We start from the raw sequence: 18804 nt of genomic DNA on the forward strand, positions 1-18804 counted from the left end.
TGGATACTTAACTGACTGAGCCACTCAGGCACCTCAAATCATTTTTTTTTTTTTTTTTTAATTACAAAAGGAACCCATGTTTTAAGAATTCAAATAATCAGAGGTATATCAGGTAAAAATGAAGATCTCCCTCCTTCCTCTACTGTCATTTCCCTTCTAAGAGGGAACCTTCTTAACAGTGTGGTGTGACTTCTTCCAAATGCTTGTCCCTGGATGTGTTGGCTGATATGCTTTGTTTGCAAACAACAGAAACCTACTGAATTGGTTTACGCAAAAAAGAAAAATTTACTCTTAGGATATAGAGACCTGGTGGGCCGTCAGGAAAGGCTTGAATGTTATGCTGAAGAAGGTGGGGACCAAAGTGGCTCTAGGAACTGCAGCAGCAGGTATTCCTGGAGCAGTGTTCAGCTCCCAGCTCTACTGTCAGCTCTCTGCTCTCTGTTCAGAATTCCATGTTCCCAGCAGAGAGTCTGATTGGCTCAGCTCTGGTTAGGCATCCATTGACACTCGCCAGTGGTGGAAGTAATGATGTGTGGTCACTTCACACGTATAACCTGCCCGTGCTGGCAATTCTAAAGCATGGGTCTTTTTATTTTTGTATTTAAAAAAATTTTTTTTAATGTTTATTTATTTTTAGGAGAGAGTGCAAGCTAGGGAGGGGCAGAGAGAGAGAGAGAGAGACAGACAGACAGACAGACAGGCACAGAATCTGAAACAGGCTTCAGGCTCTGAGCTGTCAGCATGAATTCACGAACCATAAGATCATGACCTGAGTCAAAGTCAGACACTTAACAGACTGAGCCACACAGGTGCCCTTCCCCTACTTTTAAGTTTATTTATTTTGAGAGAGAGAGAGGGAGAGAGAGAATGCCAAACAGGCTTTTCACTGTCAGCATGGAGCCCAAGGAGGGGCTTGAACTCATGAACTGTGAGATCATGACATGATGTCATCATGACATGTCAGTCAACCCAAGCATGGAGTCTTTTATTTATAAATCTTTTTTTCATATTGGAATATGTTTGGTTTTCCAAAGTAAGGATTGTACAGGACAGAAATAAAAATTAACTTGCCAAATTTACAAATTCATCCCAAGATTCTTGTCCATTCTTTTGAATATTGTCTTAAATTAATATTTTTGTAGGGGCACCTGGGTTGCTCATCGGTTAAGCGTCAGACTTTGGCTCAGGTCATGATCTCACAGTTCGTGGGTTCGAGCCCCACATCGGGCTCTGTGCTGACAGCTCAGAGCCTGGAGCCTGCTTCAGATTCTGTGTCTCCCTCTCTCTGCCCCTCCCCACTCACATTCTGTCTCTTTCTTGCTCTCAAAAATAAATAAAACATTAAAAAATTTTTAAAAAATTAATATTTTTGTCAGTTTCAGTACAGACTCATTTATGGATTGTTTAAACTAAAGTCATGAAATTTGAGCATTTAAGACAACACAAGGCAAGTAGTAGGCATTAATGAGGGGTGTTAACAAAGGCAACATTGGGATAGTCTTGTGTTCAAGCAGTTCTTTTTTTTTTTTTTTTTTTTTAAATTTTTTTTTCAACGTTTTTTATTTTTGGGACAGAGAGAGACAGAGCATGAACGGGGGAGGGGCAGAGAGAGAGGGAGACACAGAATGGGAAACAGGCTCCAGGCTCCGAGCCATCAGCCCAGAGCCTGATGCGGGGCTCGAACTCACAGACCGCGAGATCGTGACCTGGCTGAAGTCGGACGCTCAACCGACTGCGCCACCCAGGCGCCCCTAAGCAGTTCTTAATGTAGAAGGGGAAAGGAAGATGTGCACACGGCTAACTAGAATTCAGGTCAGAACTGCAATTGCTGCAATAGAAACATGGACAAAATAGTCTGAGGGCATAGAGAGGCTTGCAAGTGGCTGGTTTCTGAAAAGCTGTAACATCTGCATTGGAGAACTTTTGCTTTCTTTCAAGTGTTTGACAAGCACTACATCAACCGCAACTTTGACCGAACTGGGCAGATGTCTGTGGTGATCACACCTGGGGTGGGTGTGTTTGAAGTGGACCGTCTACTCATGATCTTGACCAAGCAGCGAATGATAGATAATGGTAATGCTCCCTGGTTTGCACTGTCTCTGAGTGTTTATAGCCTCACTTACCTTAGAGCTCTGAGCTTTCCCTGGCTCTGTGCATCGGAGATCCTGGGGATGTGAATAATGTTAGGGGACAAAAAGCGTTCTGTGGTCAAATCGGTTAAGGAAATGTTGGGTCATAAACAGTTTAGGCAGATTCCCTAATTGTAGGTTTTAATTTGTTAGTGTATCTTGTTTATCTCTAATGGGTGTAACAGGGACTCAGAGTTTTCCAAACATATCTGACACTGGAGAGCTCTTCGGAGGGATCGTTTCAAGGAACCAGTGTGTCATCAGCCCATCTTGGGGACTACCATCAGATTGTATGATCTAGTCCTCCCTCTGTGGTGTGCCATGCTTTCCCAATTTGTAATTCTGGTTCCATTAAATTTGGGCTTCCAAAAGATGGGGGTGGAGTGTAAATCCTGGATTGTCAATTAAGAAGCTCTGTTAAATGGTATGGATTGTTTTGCTGTCTTACTGAAATTTCAAGATTCCTTTTCCTTTCTGGTCATGAAACTTTAGTAATAGAGGCCTGGGTTGTCCTTTTGACAAATCATGATCTACAAAGCAGTCCAAGGCTAATTGTCAAGCACTGAATAATGGCAGGTGTGATGAGACCTGGTAAAGAAGAAACAGACAAAATGCATCTCTTTTCTTCTTTGCTGTGTAGGCAGCCCTGTGAGGTTATAAATCTTAGGATGGGAAGTCGGTTTTGTTTAGTTAAATAATATTGTTTTTTTTTTTTTTTTTTTTTTTTAAATTTTTTTTTTTCAACGTTTTTTATTTATTTTTGGGACAGAGAGAGAGACAGAGCATGAACGGGGGAGGGGCAGAGAGAGTGGGAGACACCGAGTCGGAAACAGGCTCCAGGCTCCGAGCCATCAGCCCAGAGCCTGACGCGGGGCTCGAACTCACGGACCGCGAGATCGTGACCTGGCTGAAGTCGGACGCTTAACCGACTGCGCCACCCAGGCGCCCCTAGTTAAATAATATTGTTAATAGATTGGGACACTTATCTCTACTTCTTCCCACCCCCACCCCAAACTCTTTTCGTCTTCTCTTTTTTAGGAATTGGTGTGGACTTGGTGTGCATGGGGGAGCAACCATTACATGCTGTCCCATTGTTCAAGGTAATACAATTTTGGATTGCTTACTAAAGGCCAGTCTCTAGTACTGGCCTAGAGTGATCTTGAGAATACTTAAAAACAGAACAGTTGGAGCAGTTCCACATCCTACTTGTTTTCCAGCTGATCTGTGCACTGGCTTTTTCCCTTCCAGCTACATAATCGAAGTGCACCTCGTGATTCTCGGCTGGGCGATGACTATAATATTCCTCACTGGATAAACCACAGGTGGGTGTAACCTTGATTCACAGTTGAATAACTTCCTTGCCATTTTCTCTTCACATCTGTTAAGTTCTTACTATGAAAACTTTTGTCAAGAAAATGTGGAAACTAAAGTTCTAACATTTGCTTAGAGCCTCTGTACATTTAAAGCAGTGGCAGTAACATAAGAACAGTCTAGAGTGAAAGAAAATAAAAGCAAATTTTGAAGGACTTATTTTTATTATCCCCAGCTCCTACTATTTCCAACTCCCACAGACGATAGCAGACAGCATTGTACCTGGCATTCTCTGTTTGTAGAAAAATCCCTGTGTCTCTTCTTCACATGGTGTTTCTGCTGATTGGGGCTCAAGGATGGTGTCTCTCATGCCTCTGTCAGAGCCACTGCCTTATCCCAGTCCTCATTTTTTTTTTTTTAAAGTTTATTTATTTTGAGAGAGACAGAGACAGCCTGAGTAGGGGAAGGGCAGAGAGAGGGGGAAAGAGAGAGAATCCCAAGCAAGCTCCATGTTGCCAGTGCAGAACCTGACATGGGGCTCAAATCCATGAAACTGTGAGATCATGACCTGACCTGAAACCAAGAGTCAGAGGCTTAACCAACTGAGCCACCCAGGTGCCCCCAGTCCTCATCTTTTTTTGGATGATAATCTTAATAGTGTGTCTATTTCTGATCTCTCTCCTTCAGTCCTTCCTTTAGAACAGGGTTTCTCCACCTGGACTCTACTGACATTTTGGGCCAGATCATTCTTTTGTTGGGGCTGCCCAGTGAATTGTAGCCTGTTGAGCAGCATCCTTGGCCTCCACCCTCTAGATGCCAAGAGCACCCACCCCCAGTGTGACAACCAGAATGTCTGCAGGAGGCATGCCTAAGTGAATTTTCCTATCAGAAAACCTGGAGAGGGGCACCTGGGTGGCTCCATCGGTGAAGCATCCGACTCTTGGGACTCTTGGTTTCAGCTCAGGTCATAATCTCACAGTTCGTGAATTCGAGCCCCACGTCAGAATCAGTGCTGGCAGTATGGAGCCTGCTTGGAATTTTCTGTCTCCCTCTCTCTCTGCCCCTTCCCCTCAACTCTCAAAATAAATAAATAAACTTAAAAAAAAAACAAAAACAAAAACAAAAACCAAAAACCTAGAGAAAGTTAAATTATTTCTTTGAAATACTGCAGGTAGAGCTCATACCTCCTAGAAACTTACTATGAGAACTAGAATATCTTCAAGTCTGCAAAAAATGAAAAGCCTTGGACTATTTTTTAATGTTTCATGATTTTTTTAAGTGCTTGCAGGTTTATGGAGAATTCAGTTGAAAATGTTGGAAACTGAGGAGAGAAATAATTTAGACTAAAAACAAAAAATTCAAAAAACTAAAATGTCTGCTGCATTGCCACATGCCTCCTGGGTGGCAGATTCCCTCTGCCCCCATTGACAGTCACTTCTTTAGACCAGTGGTTTTCTTCTTTCCTTTCTAATTTTTTTCGTTAAGCAACAGGGCCCTTTTTTTTAAGTAAAGATCTTACTTGCAACCAAATATACAATAGTGAAAAGTTCTTTTTTTTTTTAAAGTTTATTTATTTTGAGAGAGAGTGTGAGAGAGCAGGAGAGGACAGAGAGAGAAGAGAGAGAATCCCAAGCAGGCTCTGTACGGTCAGTGCAGCACCTGATGTGGGGCTCAAACTGACAAATTGCAAAATCATGACCTGAGCCAAAGTCGGATGGACACTTGACCGACTGAGGCACCCAAGCACCCCAATGTTACTGTTTTTTTATTTATTTATTAAAATTTTTTTAAATTTTATAAAATTTATTTTTGAGAGAGAGAGAGACAGCACGAGCAGGGAAGAGGGAGTGGGGGACACAGAATCTGAAGCAGGCTCCAGGCTGCTCAATGTGAGGCTCGAACTCACAAGCTGTATGATCATGACTTGAACTGAAGTCAGATGCTTAACTGACTGAGCCATCCAGGCACCCCATTGTTATTTTTTTAATGTTTATTTTATTAGTTATTTTGAGAGAGAGAGCAAGTAAGCATGTACAGGGGAGGGGCAGAGAGAGAAGGAGAGAAAGAAATCCCAAGCAGGCTAGGCTCCACGCTCAACACGGAGCCTAATGGAGGGCTTAGTTCCACAACTATGAGATCATGACCTGAGCCAAAACCAAGAGTCAGATGCTTAACTGACTGAGCCACCCAGGTGCCCCTGCTGTTACTGTTATTTTAAAAATTTGATTTGAGTAAAATAGTATTTTGAACTTTTTTTCACTTATTTCAGAGACCAATGTATCTTCTTTTTTTTAAAGCATTTTCTTTTTTTTTTTTCTTTAAAGTTTATCCACTTGTTCTGAGAGAGAGCATATGCGCAAGTGTGCATGAGCAGGGGAGGGGCAGAGAGAGAAGGAGAGAGATAACCCCGAGCAGACTCCACACTGTCAGCACAGAGCTGGATGTGGGGCTCAATCCCACGAACCGTGAGATCATGACCTTAGCCAAAATCGAGAGGCAGATGTTCAACCTACTAAGTCCCCCAGATGCCCTGATGTATCTTTTTATCAGCCCTCTCATTAGATTTGGATTTGTAATCTTATTGTGCATATATATATGTATATATATATATATATATGTATATATATATATATAGAGAGAGAGAGAGAGAGGGAGAGAGAGAGAGAGAAAGAGACAGAGAGGGAGGGAGAGAGAGTGAGAGTATGAGATGGGGAGAAGGCAGAGGGAGAGAGAGAATCCTAAGCAGGCTCCATGCTCAGCACAACACCTCAAATGGGGTGCATTCCCATGACCCTGGGATTGTGACATGAGCTGAAATCAAGAGTCAGTGCTCAACCAACTGAACCACCCATGTGCCCCTGGATTTGTAATCTTTGAATAGGTATTCAGATTCTTTAAAAATATTTAAAAAAAAATTTTTTTTTTTTTACATTTATTTTTTGAGAGACATAGAGCACAAGTTGGGGAGGGGCAGAGAGAGAAGGAGACACAGAATCCGAAGCAGGCTTCAGACTCTGAACTGTCAACACAGAGTCCGATGCAGGGCTCAAACACACAAACTGGGATCATGACCTGAGCCAAAGTCAGATGCTTAACCGACTGGGCCACCCAGGCGCCCCCCCAAAAAAAATTTTTTTAATGTTTATTTATTTTTGGGAGAGAGAGTGTGTGTGAGTGGGGGAGAGGCAGAGAGAGAAGGAGAGAGAGAAGGAGAGAAAGAATCCCAAGCAGGCTCCACACTGCCAGCACAGAGCCAGATGCAGGGCTCACCCCACGATTACTTGAGCCGAAACCCAAGAGTTGTACACTTACCCGACTGAGACACCCAGGTGCCCCTGAATATACATTAAGATTCTTTTGCCCATAAGAAAACAGCTGCTGTTTAATTATACACCATATTTCATTGTTTTACGTTTGGTTTAGGAAATAATTAAGGGAGAGAGTAGCTATCACACACAAAATTGTATATGAATTTAAACACTGTAATTTCCTCAAATGTTAATAATAACTTGAAGGTTTCCTGATTTATCACTGTATTTTTCATCCCAAATTGGCTTTCTGATACCATTTAAGATGGACGATGATTCACACATGTATGACTTCAGAATCTGAGAGCTGGGATGGCCTGAGGCCTGCTTTTCACATCTCACTGTGAATCTTGTTTGCTTGAGCCACTCATAGACAGGAGCAAAGAGGGCTTGTGGCCAGAGGTGCATGGCTGCTTGGAAGGGCCATTGTTCATATCCTGTCCACTAGCCTCTTCAAAATCATTCCACAAGGCCAGAGACCTTACTTGAAGCATAATCAAATTATCTTCAGTGAAAAGTTATTCTCCCAAGTATTATTGGCTAGTCATGAAAATTGATCCAAAAAGTAAATTAATAGCAGATACATAAGAGTTATAAAACGGGCATTTGAGGATGCCATAGGCATCTGGAGTCTGTTTTAGAGATCATAGAGACCCTCCAGTCATACTGTATAGGTGTTCCAGGAGGGTAACTTGACTTGCCAAAGGTTGAGCAGCAAGTTCATGGCAAAGCTGAAGCTGTTGGTTTAAACCATTTGAAATTGTGATTTTTACACTGTGTTTGACCTTCAAACACAGCAATTTCATGTAGATACATCTAATAGAAACCCATTCTTCTGGCTAATATCACTTTAATACTCAGATCTTTTGCAATTAATGTCTGGAAAGCAAGCAGCATCCTCTACTTGTACTTTCCTTGGTACCACTCTGAGGAGTCAAGTCCCAGGGGCTAGTTGGACTCCAGGTCTGATTGCAGTTGGTATTTTTTTTTTTTAATTTATTCAATTTGAGAGAGACAGAGAGAGTGCGCAGGGGAGGGACGGAGAGAGAGGGAAAGAGAATCCCAAGCAGACTCCACACCACCAGCACAGAGCCCAGCACAGGGTCTGAACTCATAAAACGTAAGATGATGACCTGAGCTGAAACCAAGAATTGGATGCTTAACCAACTGAGCCACCCAAACACTCCTCCTTTCTTTTTTTAAAGTTTATTTATTTATTTTGAGTGAGAGAGAGAGAGAGAGCACAAGTGGGGGAGAGGCAGAGAGAGAGGGAGAGAGATAGAATCCCGAGCAAGCTCCCCACTAATAGCACGGAGCCCAGAGTGGGGCTGGAACCCACGAACTGTGAGATCATGACCTGAGCCAAAGTTGAATGCTTAACTGACTGAGCCACCCAGGCACCCCGCAGTTGGTATTCTTATGTTATGCACATAATGCATAATGTGTTAGTTACTGGATTGCCCTACAGTTCACTGGTTATCTATTGATAACTTTTTTTTTTTTTTGCTTATGATCAGAGTTATAATGGAAGATGGGGATTGGTTAGTGTTCAAAACATCTTTCCCATAAGTTAATTATAGATAAAAGAGACTACAGAGACATGCCTAAGATGGAAAAGTCTGTTTAGCCTCTGTTTACTCATTAGACCCAGGGCAAGGTTGGGTTTCCCAATTTTCTTGTGTGTCTGACGTGACTGCATTAAGATATGATTTTCAGGGGCACCTGGGTGGTTCAGTCAGCTAAGTGTCCCACTCTTGGTTTTGGTTCAGGTTATGATCTTGGGGTTTGTGAGTTTGAGCCCCGTGTCAGGCTCTGCACTGACTGTGTGGAGCCTACTTCGGGTTCTCTCTCTCTCTTCTCTCTGGCCCTCCCCTGCTCATGCTCTCTCTCCCTGTCAAAAATAAATAAACTTAAAAAAAAAAAGATATGATTTTCAAAGAGATAACAATTTGATGATTTGTGCCATATTTTCTTAAGACCATTTTTTTTCTTTTCTTGCCTGACTTATTCTTGCTTACCAAGTGCTGTTCAACCCAAGAGTGATAAAGACCACACTTGGGCCCAGCATCGTGCCAAGTATCAAGATGCAAAAGTATCATGGTGTAAATAGATGTAATCTCTGCCAGGAGGAGGAGATTCTCATCCAGTTAGGAATCAGGACTAGTGTGAAACAGTTAACAAAGGAAAAAAGAATAGAACAATAATTAAAACCATATTTAATATTTTGTAGTAATTACAGAACAAGTTAGAATTGGAGGAATCAGTGAAGCCTGAGACATAGGCAGTCAAGAGAGGACTAATCCATGGCTGGGGTTTCAATTTAAAGTTTAAAATGCAAGGAACTTATGGGGTGCCTGCGTGGCTCAGTCGGTTAAGTGTCTGACTTCATCTCAGGTCATGATCTCACATTCATGAGTTTGAGCCTCGCATCAAGCTCTACGCTGACAGATCAGAGCCTGGATCCTGCTTTGGATTCTGTGTCTCCCTCTGTTCATGCTTTGTCTCTCTCTCTCTCTCTCTCTCAAAAAATAAATAAATATTAAAAAAAATTAAAAAATATATAAAATGGAAGGGGCTTAAATTAATGACCTTTTTTCTTTCACAGTTTCTATACGTCTAAAAGCCAGCTCTTTTGTAACAGTTTCACCCCGCGAATAAAACTGGCAGGAAAGAAGGTAGGTGTCACCAACCTGTAGAGCCTTCAGGGAGTGTCACACACCAACATGGTTATTTTGATCCCAGGATATGCCCTTCTTCCCCATGGTCATGAGTAGAGTTCAAGACATTTGTCTTAGAACTTTATGATTTTCCACATTAAATACATCAACAACAAGGCAAACCTCCAGAGTATAAGAAATATCTTTGGGAAAACTATGACAACTCTTTTTAGTTCTTTAATAATGAATATTTTTGTCATGATGTGATTGGTTTATTCAGATACTGGGACTGCTCAGATACCTTTGGGGACAAAGACATGGGCACGCATTGCAGCAAAGGGGAAATATGATGTAAAGATCACATCTTGGCAGTAGTTAAAGAAATGCAAATTCAAACAAGAATGGAGATTCTTTTTGTTTACCAAATGGGTTTATTTTATTTTATCAAGATTTTATTTTATTTTAATATTTCTTTATTTGAGAGAGAGAGAGAGAAACAGAAACACAGAATCCAAAGCAGACTCCAGGTTCTGCGCTGTCAGCACAGAGCCTGATGTGGGGGCTTGAACTCATGAACCGTGAGATCGTGACTTGAGCCGAAGTCAGATGCTTAACTGACTGAACCACCCAGGTGCCCCTAAAGATTTTATTTTTAAGTAATCTCTATGCCCAACGTGGGGTTCAAACTTAGAACCCTGAGACTGAGAGTCATACGCTCCACTGACTGAACCTGCCAGGTGGCCCTGCTTATCGAAAGGTTTAAAACAAAACAATTATACCAAGTCCTGGGAAAAGTGGTGATATTGGTGCTTGAGTACCTGGTTGGTGTACAATACTTACAAAAAGCAGTTCAGCCATGTGTATCAAGGACAGTGAAAACGTTCATGCCATTTGACCAGACAATTCCATTTTTGGCTATATGGTTTAAGGAAATAATTGAGGATATTGAATGCAAATAGGATCTTTATTTATAATAGTTAGAAGTTGAAAATAATAGGGAAATGACTAAACCATGAACTACACTCCATGTAATATATTGCCAGTCAATAAAAGTGCCAGTTTTAAGAACCTTAAAACGTGTTTTTGATATAAGGTGAAGAGACACACAGACTGTTGGGTATGTAGGTGGCATACCAGGTACTCTCACCCATCCATCTGCCTGTTTCTAGCAGAGTTAAACTGTGAAAGCTGCTCTATTGTGGTCATGTTAGTAGTATCAGGGCCATTTTTTCCCTTTTTTGGGAGGGGTAATGGGTTAATGTTACTCTTCTAATAAGGAAAATATTAATTGAGAGGACTATGAAGACTCCTTCTAAAATGGGCTTTGTCAAGTAGTGAGGTGCTAGGAGAAGGGACTCTTCCCAGAAAGGACCACCTCCTGCCCTCTGAGGTTTTATGCCTTCATCTCAACCCTTCTGGGCAAAGTGGAACATGGAGGAACTTCTCTATACATGATGATTTTAAAGAAGAAAGAGTGAGTATTGTTAGAGAAGTTTAAAGGGTCCTGAAAAAGACTTATTTGGAAGAGGAAAAAAAAAGCTCTTTGTGTTTTCTTTCTACCTCTGTAAAGCATTTCAGCAAACTGGGTGATCTCTTATAGGTGTAGGCAAACCAGTGAGAGCACTGTAGTGAAGGGGGCCATGCGCATGAAGGGTTTGGGGGCAGGTAGGATACACATACCACTGGACTGACTGAGAACAGGAAGGACTGGACTTGGATTTTGGCTCTGCCACCTGTTTTGTGACTTTGAGAAAGTCCCTTTTTCTCTCTAGAATTGAATGCCCTCACCTATACGGTGAGGATAGAGTTTTGAGGGCAACCAAGGTGTGAGGTGGGCCTGGTAGGGCCTGACACTGCGGTAGGTAGGCCTCAGGTGTTTGCTCCTGCCTTCCCATCAGCTACAGGGAGGGGTAAGGCATGGTCTCTACCCAGGGGAGCAGCCACCTACATACTGTGCCTTGTGATAAGTTCTATTTTAGCAGAGGAGGAAGTGCTTAATTATCTATTTAATTTTACAGCCTGCCTCTGAGAAAGCAAAAAATGGCCGTGATACATGTGAGTATTTTGGAGACCTCCTTTTGTCCCGTTTAAAAAGAGTCCGCTAACCCATGGCAACAAGATTATGTGAGGTCGCATAAGCAGTTCACAGCTAAGTTGGGAGACCTGAGTTTCCCTCGGAAAGTCCTTTAACTGCCTTGTATATTTTCGTCCTGTCAGCTGTGAAACAGATGCTGACAAACCTTTTCTTTTCCATCAGTCCATTGTAGGGATCAGGCAGAAAGTTTTAAAGTACTAACCGTACCACATATTAAGAGGATCTTTTTTAAAAGTGGGATCACAGAAGAATGAAATACTACCCAAACTTTCCCCTTATTTAGTGCTACACTCTTTTCTATATCACTTTGACATGTTAGTCATTTAATTTCAAGAACCTGATGAATGGGTTATTATCCCACTTTTTTCAGGGAGACATGATGGTGATCACCTGTGTCTTGTGGATTTTGATGAAAGCCCTCTGAAGGCATCTGGTTGAAATGTATTTTAGTGACCATTCACTTGATTTGTGTATTTCAGCTCTTGGGACTCCAAAAGAATCTGAGAACGCCCTTCCCATCCAAGTAGATTATGATGCCTACGATGCCCAAGTGTTCAGGTTGCCAGGCCCATCCCGGGCTCAGCGCCTCGCTACCTGCAGGTTTTTTGCCAGATTCACTTTGGGGTGTATATGAAAATTGCTTGGAAAACCTTAGGGCCTGCAGGGACCTTCATGAGAGCAACCTGGAAAATGTTTTAAATTAAAATTAGCCAAATGGAAACTATACCGTGTAGATCATTAAGGGTTCTGTTTCTAGGTTCTCTGGCCCACCCATTTTGTTAGCTATATTTGTAAGAAATGTTGTCCCCAAATAGAGTGTTCTTCTAATCAAGAGAAGCAATTCACAAATTCTAGAATCTTCTTACTGGGCTGCTATTAATGTATATATATAGATAGATCCTAGGGCCCATAGTTTCTTTGGAGTATTTTATTCCCAGTGGGCAAGAGACTTTTCTGTCTTTAATTCTTGCTTTTTAAGTGTGTTCCATGTTATTTTTGTCATATGATAGTTTTTAATTGTGCTGTAGTTGGATTTACCAATATATTCATTTCTGAGTCTTATGTAAAAAGGCGTCCCATCCCAGGGCTTTTTTTTTTTTTTTTTTTTACACCCCTAGTGGACTAAATGCCATGAGTCCATTTTCCAAATTTCTTAAATATGCACGTTTATTTAAGCACAGTGATTGGAAGAATATTCCATCTCTTTTTTTTTTTTTTTTTTTTTTTTTTTTAATGTTTATTTATTTTTGAGACAGAGACAGAGCATGAATGGGGGAGGGGCAGAGAGAGAGGGAGACAGAATCGGAAGCAGGCTCCAGGCTCTGAGCCATCAGCCCAGAGCCTGACACAGGGCTCGAACTCACGAACTGTGAGATTGTGACCTGAGCTGAAGTCGGACGCCCAACCAACTGAGCCACCCAGGCGCCCCAATATTCCATCTCTTCACATTGGCAGTTGAGTTTATAGTAGCCACATGATTATCTTCTCTCCTTTCATCTCGTCCCATCTTAAGATGAAAACATTTAGGGGCACCTGGGTGACTCAGTTGGTTAAATGGCTGACTTCTGCTCAGGTCATGATCTCTCTCACGGTCTGTGAGTTGTCTGTGCTGACAGCTTGGAGCCTGGAACTGCTTTGGATTCTGTGTCTCGCTCTCTCTGCCCCTGCCCACTCATGCTCTGTCTCTGTCTCTCTCTCTCAGAAATAAAAACACATTAAAAATTTTTTAAAAAAGATGAAAACATTTAGAGCTCAGACATAAAACATTTCCTAAATGTTTAGAACCTTTAGTGCCATTAACTACAGTTCTCTTATACATAGATCTGATTAGGGATTTGGTAGCACTTTCCTCCCGAGTATTTAAAAATGCTTTCACACACACACAAAAATAAAAAATAAATAAATAAAAATGCTTTCACAGTCGAAGATCTTTGGTTTTGTTTTTTTCTAAACAAAGATGGCAAGACATGGTATTTCAGAAACTTAGGTCTTATGTTTCCTGAGGGAGCCGCCTGTGTCTTAATTGGTACTCTGTCTCCCTGCACAGGACTAAGCATACATTGGTGCCCAGATATTTACTTTTGCAATAATGTACATGCAGTCAGCCCAGGGGATCTATTTTCAGGCTCCATTTAAGCTCTGACTTAAGACAAAATCCTTCCAGGCGGAAACAGAACAGCTCTGATACCAGAGGAGGAGCCCTATCCGTAGTTGCTAACTCTTACATTCTGAATTTTTGCCTCCCTATTGGGCTTCTCCCTTTTTGATCCTTGCTCCTACTACTTCCAGAAGTTTTCTCCTTAGGGAGTTTTATGTTTTAATAAGGATAAACTTTTTAAAACCTTTATTAAGGAAATGTCCAAACATACTCAAATAGAGTAGTATAATGAAGAGTGATCAGTGTCTTGTCTGCCTCATTTCATTGCTTTCCCTACATTTTACATTTTGTTGGAGTATTCTAAAACAAATCCCTTTTTTAACCTGTAAATGTTATAGTGTATGTCTTTAACAAATAAGAATTAAAAAATAAATTATCCCAAGTACCAAAATTAACACTAATTCTTTAATATCTTCTAATAGCTAGTCTATATTCAAATTTCCCAGTTGTCTCAAAAATGTGTTTTTACAGTTGGTTGATTTGAATTGGGACCTAAAGAAGATGCAGACAAAGCATTTGGTTGGAATGTGTTTTTTCTGTGACTGTAGATTATGTTGCTTTTTTCATTTGGCTGATTGTTTTGTTATAATGTTTAACTTGTCCTCTCTTCTCTGAATTTCCTGTAAACTAGCAATTACCTCTAGAGGCCTGATTATATTTAGGCTCAATTTTTGGTCCAAGAAGACTCCTGAGGTGGCTGTGTACTTTCTCTTGGATCATATCATATCCTGTCTAGTTGCCCCATTTTCAGTGATATGAGATTGATTGGTGGGATCAAGTAGGGTTAGACTGGAATAGTGACTCCTTTACAGCTATGACCCCAGGACTTGGGCCAATTGAGAGCTGTCAGTTCTTATGCAATATCTCAAGCTGGTCGAGGGGGAATCCCCCCTACATTATTTCTCACTCATAGAACACAGTGGGGATTTTTGTTATTGGTTTCCCAATTAGCTTGGGCTGGTGACAGGTTTTGGTGCTTTAATTCTAGGTGGGGCACCATCACTTGCTTGTTGGTAACTCATTGTTTCTCACTTGTCAGATCTGTGCGAGAGCGGGAGAGTCATAATCGAAAGAGCGCCAGCTCCTGTGATGTCTCATCCAGCCCTTCCCTGCCCAGCCGCACACTGCCCACTGAGGAAGTGCGGAGCCAGGCTTCTGATGACAGCTCCCTGGGCAGGAGTGCCAACATCCTGATGATCCCGCACCCCCACCTGCACCAGTATGAAGTCAGCAGTTCCTTGGGCTACACCAGCACTCGAGGTCAGAGGGCTGAAGAACGGGCACAGCGGGGCAGAGCTGGGGACAGCTCTCTTCCTGCAGCAGGGGATGGGAGGGAATGTGACCAGATGTGGGGTATAAGTCCCATATCTTATTATTTCCATGCCAGTGCAAAGTGTATGTCACCTGAGATGTACGTCTGTGTATATTATACTATTTTTGTCTCTAACACTTTTTCCCCCTTCACTGTAACTATATACCTTTCCATATGTTAATGCAGAGCTTTTTTTAGGCCTAGGGTCAAAGGTGTTTGCTTATTTTCTTATCATTGCCATTTGTGTCATGCCTAAAACAGCCTCAGTCCCATATTGTATTTTAAGATTTCTCCTCACAGTTAACTTGCTAACCCGGCTCACATTAGGGAGTACAGGTGCTACTTTTTCTGTATCTTATTCTGCCGTCGAGCAGCACCTGCAGCTAGAGTCTACAGGTACCTCCTGACTTTTTAAAAAACTTTTAATTTTGAAATAATTATTGATTCATGGGAAATGACAGATACACACACACACACACACACACACACACACACACACGGAGGGCCTAGGTACCTTTCACTCATTTTCACCATAGCAACATGTTGTATAACTATAGACAACATCAGACCAGGAAACTGACATTGGTACAAGCCACAGAGCTCATTCAGATTTCACTAGTATTACATGCACTCATTTGTGTGTGTGTATTTCTGTGCAGTTTGTTTTGTTTTGTTTTTTTAAATGTTTATTTATTTTGAGGTGGGGGCAGAGAGACAGGGAAAAGGATACTCCCAAGCAGGCTCCATACTTTCAGCACAGAGCCCAAGAGAGGGCTCAGTCTCATGAACCATGAGATCATGGCCTGAGCTGAAATCAAGAACCAGACACTTAACCTGTTGAACCACCCAGGCATTCCATATTTGTTTGCTTGTTTGTTTATTTATTTATTTGTTAAGTAAGCTCTGTGCCCAATATGGGTTTTGAACTCATAACCTTGAGATCATGAATCATATGCTCTAATGACTAAGTCAGCCAGGTGCTCCTCTATGCATTTTTATCACATGTGTAGATTTATTTATTTATAATTATCATCATAATTAAATACAGAACTATTCCATCACCACAGGGCTGTCTTGTGTTACCCCTTTATAGCCACACACTCTCACTGATCATTCTCTTGCTCTATAATTTTGTTAATTTCAAGGATGTTATATAAATGGAAGCGCAGCCTTCCTGACTTTTGATCACTGACTTAGGAATGTTGTATACACATAGCTGCCCCCTGTTGCCCTCCTGGAAGGATTCCCAAAGGGTGAGGAATGTTTTCTATGACCCAGGGTGTTGAAGGTGAAGCCATCAGCTCCAGCACCATGTATACTATGCCAAGGGCATAGTTTTTGACTATAGAAAAAATTTTGCTTGTTTTGTAACTGGTTCAAAGTATAAATAGGAAATGCTAAAAAAAGAGAAAGGAGCAGATATTTAATGACATGAGTATAGTGTATCACCTGTGTCACTTAATTAGTTTCAGCACTCAGGAATTTTAATACATTTGAAATTTGTAGGTTAGCATTTTCCCACTTTCTGGAAATTTCTAAGTTCGTGTGACAGTTATCCCCATTTTTCTGCAAATATTCTTAGTAGGATCTGTAACAAAAGCTAAATTACACTAAACGTTAGTTCTTCCAAAACCCTTGTTGCTCTAAAAGCCAGATCTCTGAGGAGATAATGTTGTAGTTTTGAAAGTAGCTTTGAAAATAGTTTTCTTAAAAATTTATCTGAATAGTAGAATTGATTTCAGTGTCCTTTAGTGATATTGGGGAGTTTTTTGGAAAAGCCAAAAAGCAATTCACTAGAATATTATAAGGCAGTACAATCTATAGGCCCTTAGTTTACTGTTTCTCTAGTGTGTTTAGGGGGTCTCACCCATCTACCTACCCAATGTAACATAGAAAACATTTCCCCTTTCCTCTATACATATTTTTTTTTCTATAACATATATTTAAAAAAATTTTTATTTGTTTTTTAAATTTACATCCAAGTTAGCATATAGTGCAACAGTGATTTCAGGAGTAGATTCCTTAATGTCCCTTACCCATTTAGCCCATCCCCACCTCCCACAACCCCTCCAGCAATACTCTGTTTGTTCTCTATATTTAAGAGTCTCTTATGTTTTGTCCCCCTTCCTGTTTTTATATATTTTTGCTTCCCTTCCCTTATGTTCATCTGTATTGTATCTTAAATTCCTCATGTGAGTGAAGTCATGTGATATTTGTCTTTCTCTAATTTCGCTTAGAATAATACCCTCTAGTTCCATCCAGGTAGTTGCAATCTATATGTATTTTTGACCCACTTTATCCCTTAGTCCTTTTTCTTTTTTTTTTTTTTTTTCTTTTTTAAGTAGGCTTCATGCCCAATGTGAGGCTCAAACTCATGATGCTGAGACAGAGTCGCATGCTCTACCAACTGAGCCAGCCAGGCACCCTTATCCCTTAGTCCTATTTCTCATCCTTTTCAAAGCGTTAACTTAATCTTTTTTTAAATTGGATTTTCTCCTTTTATTTTCATGATAACTAACTAGACCATTTTCTTTTTTATTTGGTAAACCTGAGCATCAACTCATTAATTAACAGTGAAAAAATAGGGGTGCCTGGGTGGCTCAGTCAGTTAAGCGTCCTACTCTTTGATTTCGTCTCAGGTCATGATCTCACAGTTGGTAAGTTGGAGCACTGCATCGGGCTCTGTGCTGATAGCACACAGCATAAAGCCCGCTTGGGATTCTCTCTCTCTCTCTCTCTCTCTCTCTCTCTCTCTCTCTCTCTCCCTCCCTTTCCCTCTCTCCCCCTCTCTCCCTCCCTCCCTCTCTCTCTCCCTCCCCCTCTCTCTGCCCCTCCCCACTTGTGCTGTCTCTGTCTCCCTCAGAATAAGTAAATAAATAAATAAATTTTAATAAAACTGAAAAATATAGCTTTCATAGATATCTGAATGTTCCCTTCTTGCATGCAAATCAGCTTTAAGGAATTAGCTATTACTATATACCAGGTTCTTTGGTAGGCATTGGCTAAATAATGGTGAACAAGACATATTCCTTGATGCCATGGAATTTGCATCTGCTGGACCCATTTTCTGATGTGGGTGATTGCTTTAGTGAACGTGGGATGCATACCAGGGGAGCTGGTTGTGGGTTTTAGCTCTTTGATCCACTTAGGTTATGTAGCATGTTACCTCCATCTCTATAATGGGAGCCTGTCTGCCGTTGGACAAGACAGGTTGAGTCTGTATGTCATGCCACCTCATTGCCTGGTCAATGCTGGATGCATCCATTTCTTCATTCTTTTCTCCCAGGAATTTTTTTTTTTTAAACATAGTAATATTTGCTTACTTATATCCAGGTCACTGAGTCAGTGGGAGGGGTTTCTGATCCACCCAGTCATTCAGGGCCCCAGGCTGGGATGGTATGATCATTAGCACTGGTCTCCAAAGTTAGCACAGTAGGGGAAAAGAGAATGGAGATCATGAGTAGAGATATTTGTGGTCCAGGCCTTCATTGGAGCATGCCATTTCCACCTGTGTTCTATTGCTTGGAACGAAGTTATTATTTTTATTTTATGTCATGTCATGCCATGTCATGTCATGCCATGCCATGCCATGGCATTTCCAGTGTAGTTAACATACAGTGTTATGTAAATTTTAGGTGTACAATATAGTGACTCAACAATTCCATAAATTGCTCTGTGCTCATCACAAAATATACACTCCTTAATCCCTATCACCTATTTTACCCATCAGCCCACCTCCCTCCCCTCTGGTAATCATCAGTTTGTTCTCTTAACAGTCTGTTTCTTGGTTTGTCTCTGTCTCTCTGTCTCGTCTCTGTCTCTCTTTTTCCCTTT

The 18804-nt window shown here is 41.2% G+C and overlaps 1 protein-coding gene across 12 annotated transcripts in view; it reads left to right on the forward strand.

Annotated features, from left to right (window-relative positions):
• Positions 1-18804, forward strand: part of DEPDC5 (DEP domain containing 5, GATOR1 subcomplex subunit) — a 126310-nt gene that overhangs the window by 36437 nt on the left and 71069 nt on the right. For all 12 annotated transcript variants that reach the window (XR_009250405.1, XR_009250404.1, XR_009250403.1 and 9 more), the window contains 7 exons: positions 1939-2073; positions 3168-3229; positions 3378-3451; positions 9354-9423; positions 11424-11460; positions 11980-12100; positions 14698-14918. Coding sequence is in view for 9 of the 12 variants with exons in the window: in XM_058690933.1 (XP_058546916.1) it covers positions 1939-2073; positions 3168-3229; positions 3378-3451; positions 9354-9423; positions 11424-11460; positions 11980-12100; positions 14698-14918 (720 nt within the window). In the remaining 3 variants the exon portion in view is untranslated. The remainder of the gene's footprint in view (positions 1-1938; positions 2074-3167; positions 3230-3377; positions 3452-9353; positions 9424-11423; positions 11461-11979; positions 12101-14697; positions 14919-18804) is intronic.

Source organism: Neofelis nebulosa, chromosome 11 (assembly GCF_028018385.1).
Source record: "Neofelis nebulosa isolate mNeoNeb1 chromosome 11, mNeoNeb1.pri, whole genome shotgun sequence".
Lineage (NCBI taxonomy): Eukaryota > Metazoa > Chordata > Mammalia > Carnivora > Felidae > Neofelis > Neofelis nebulosa.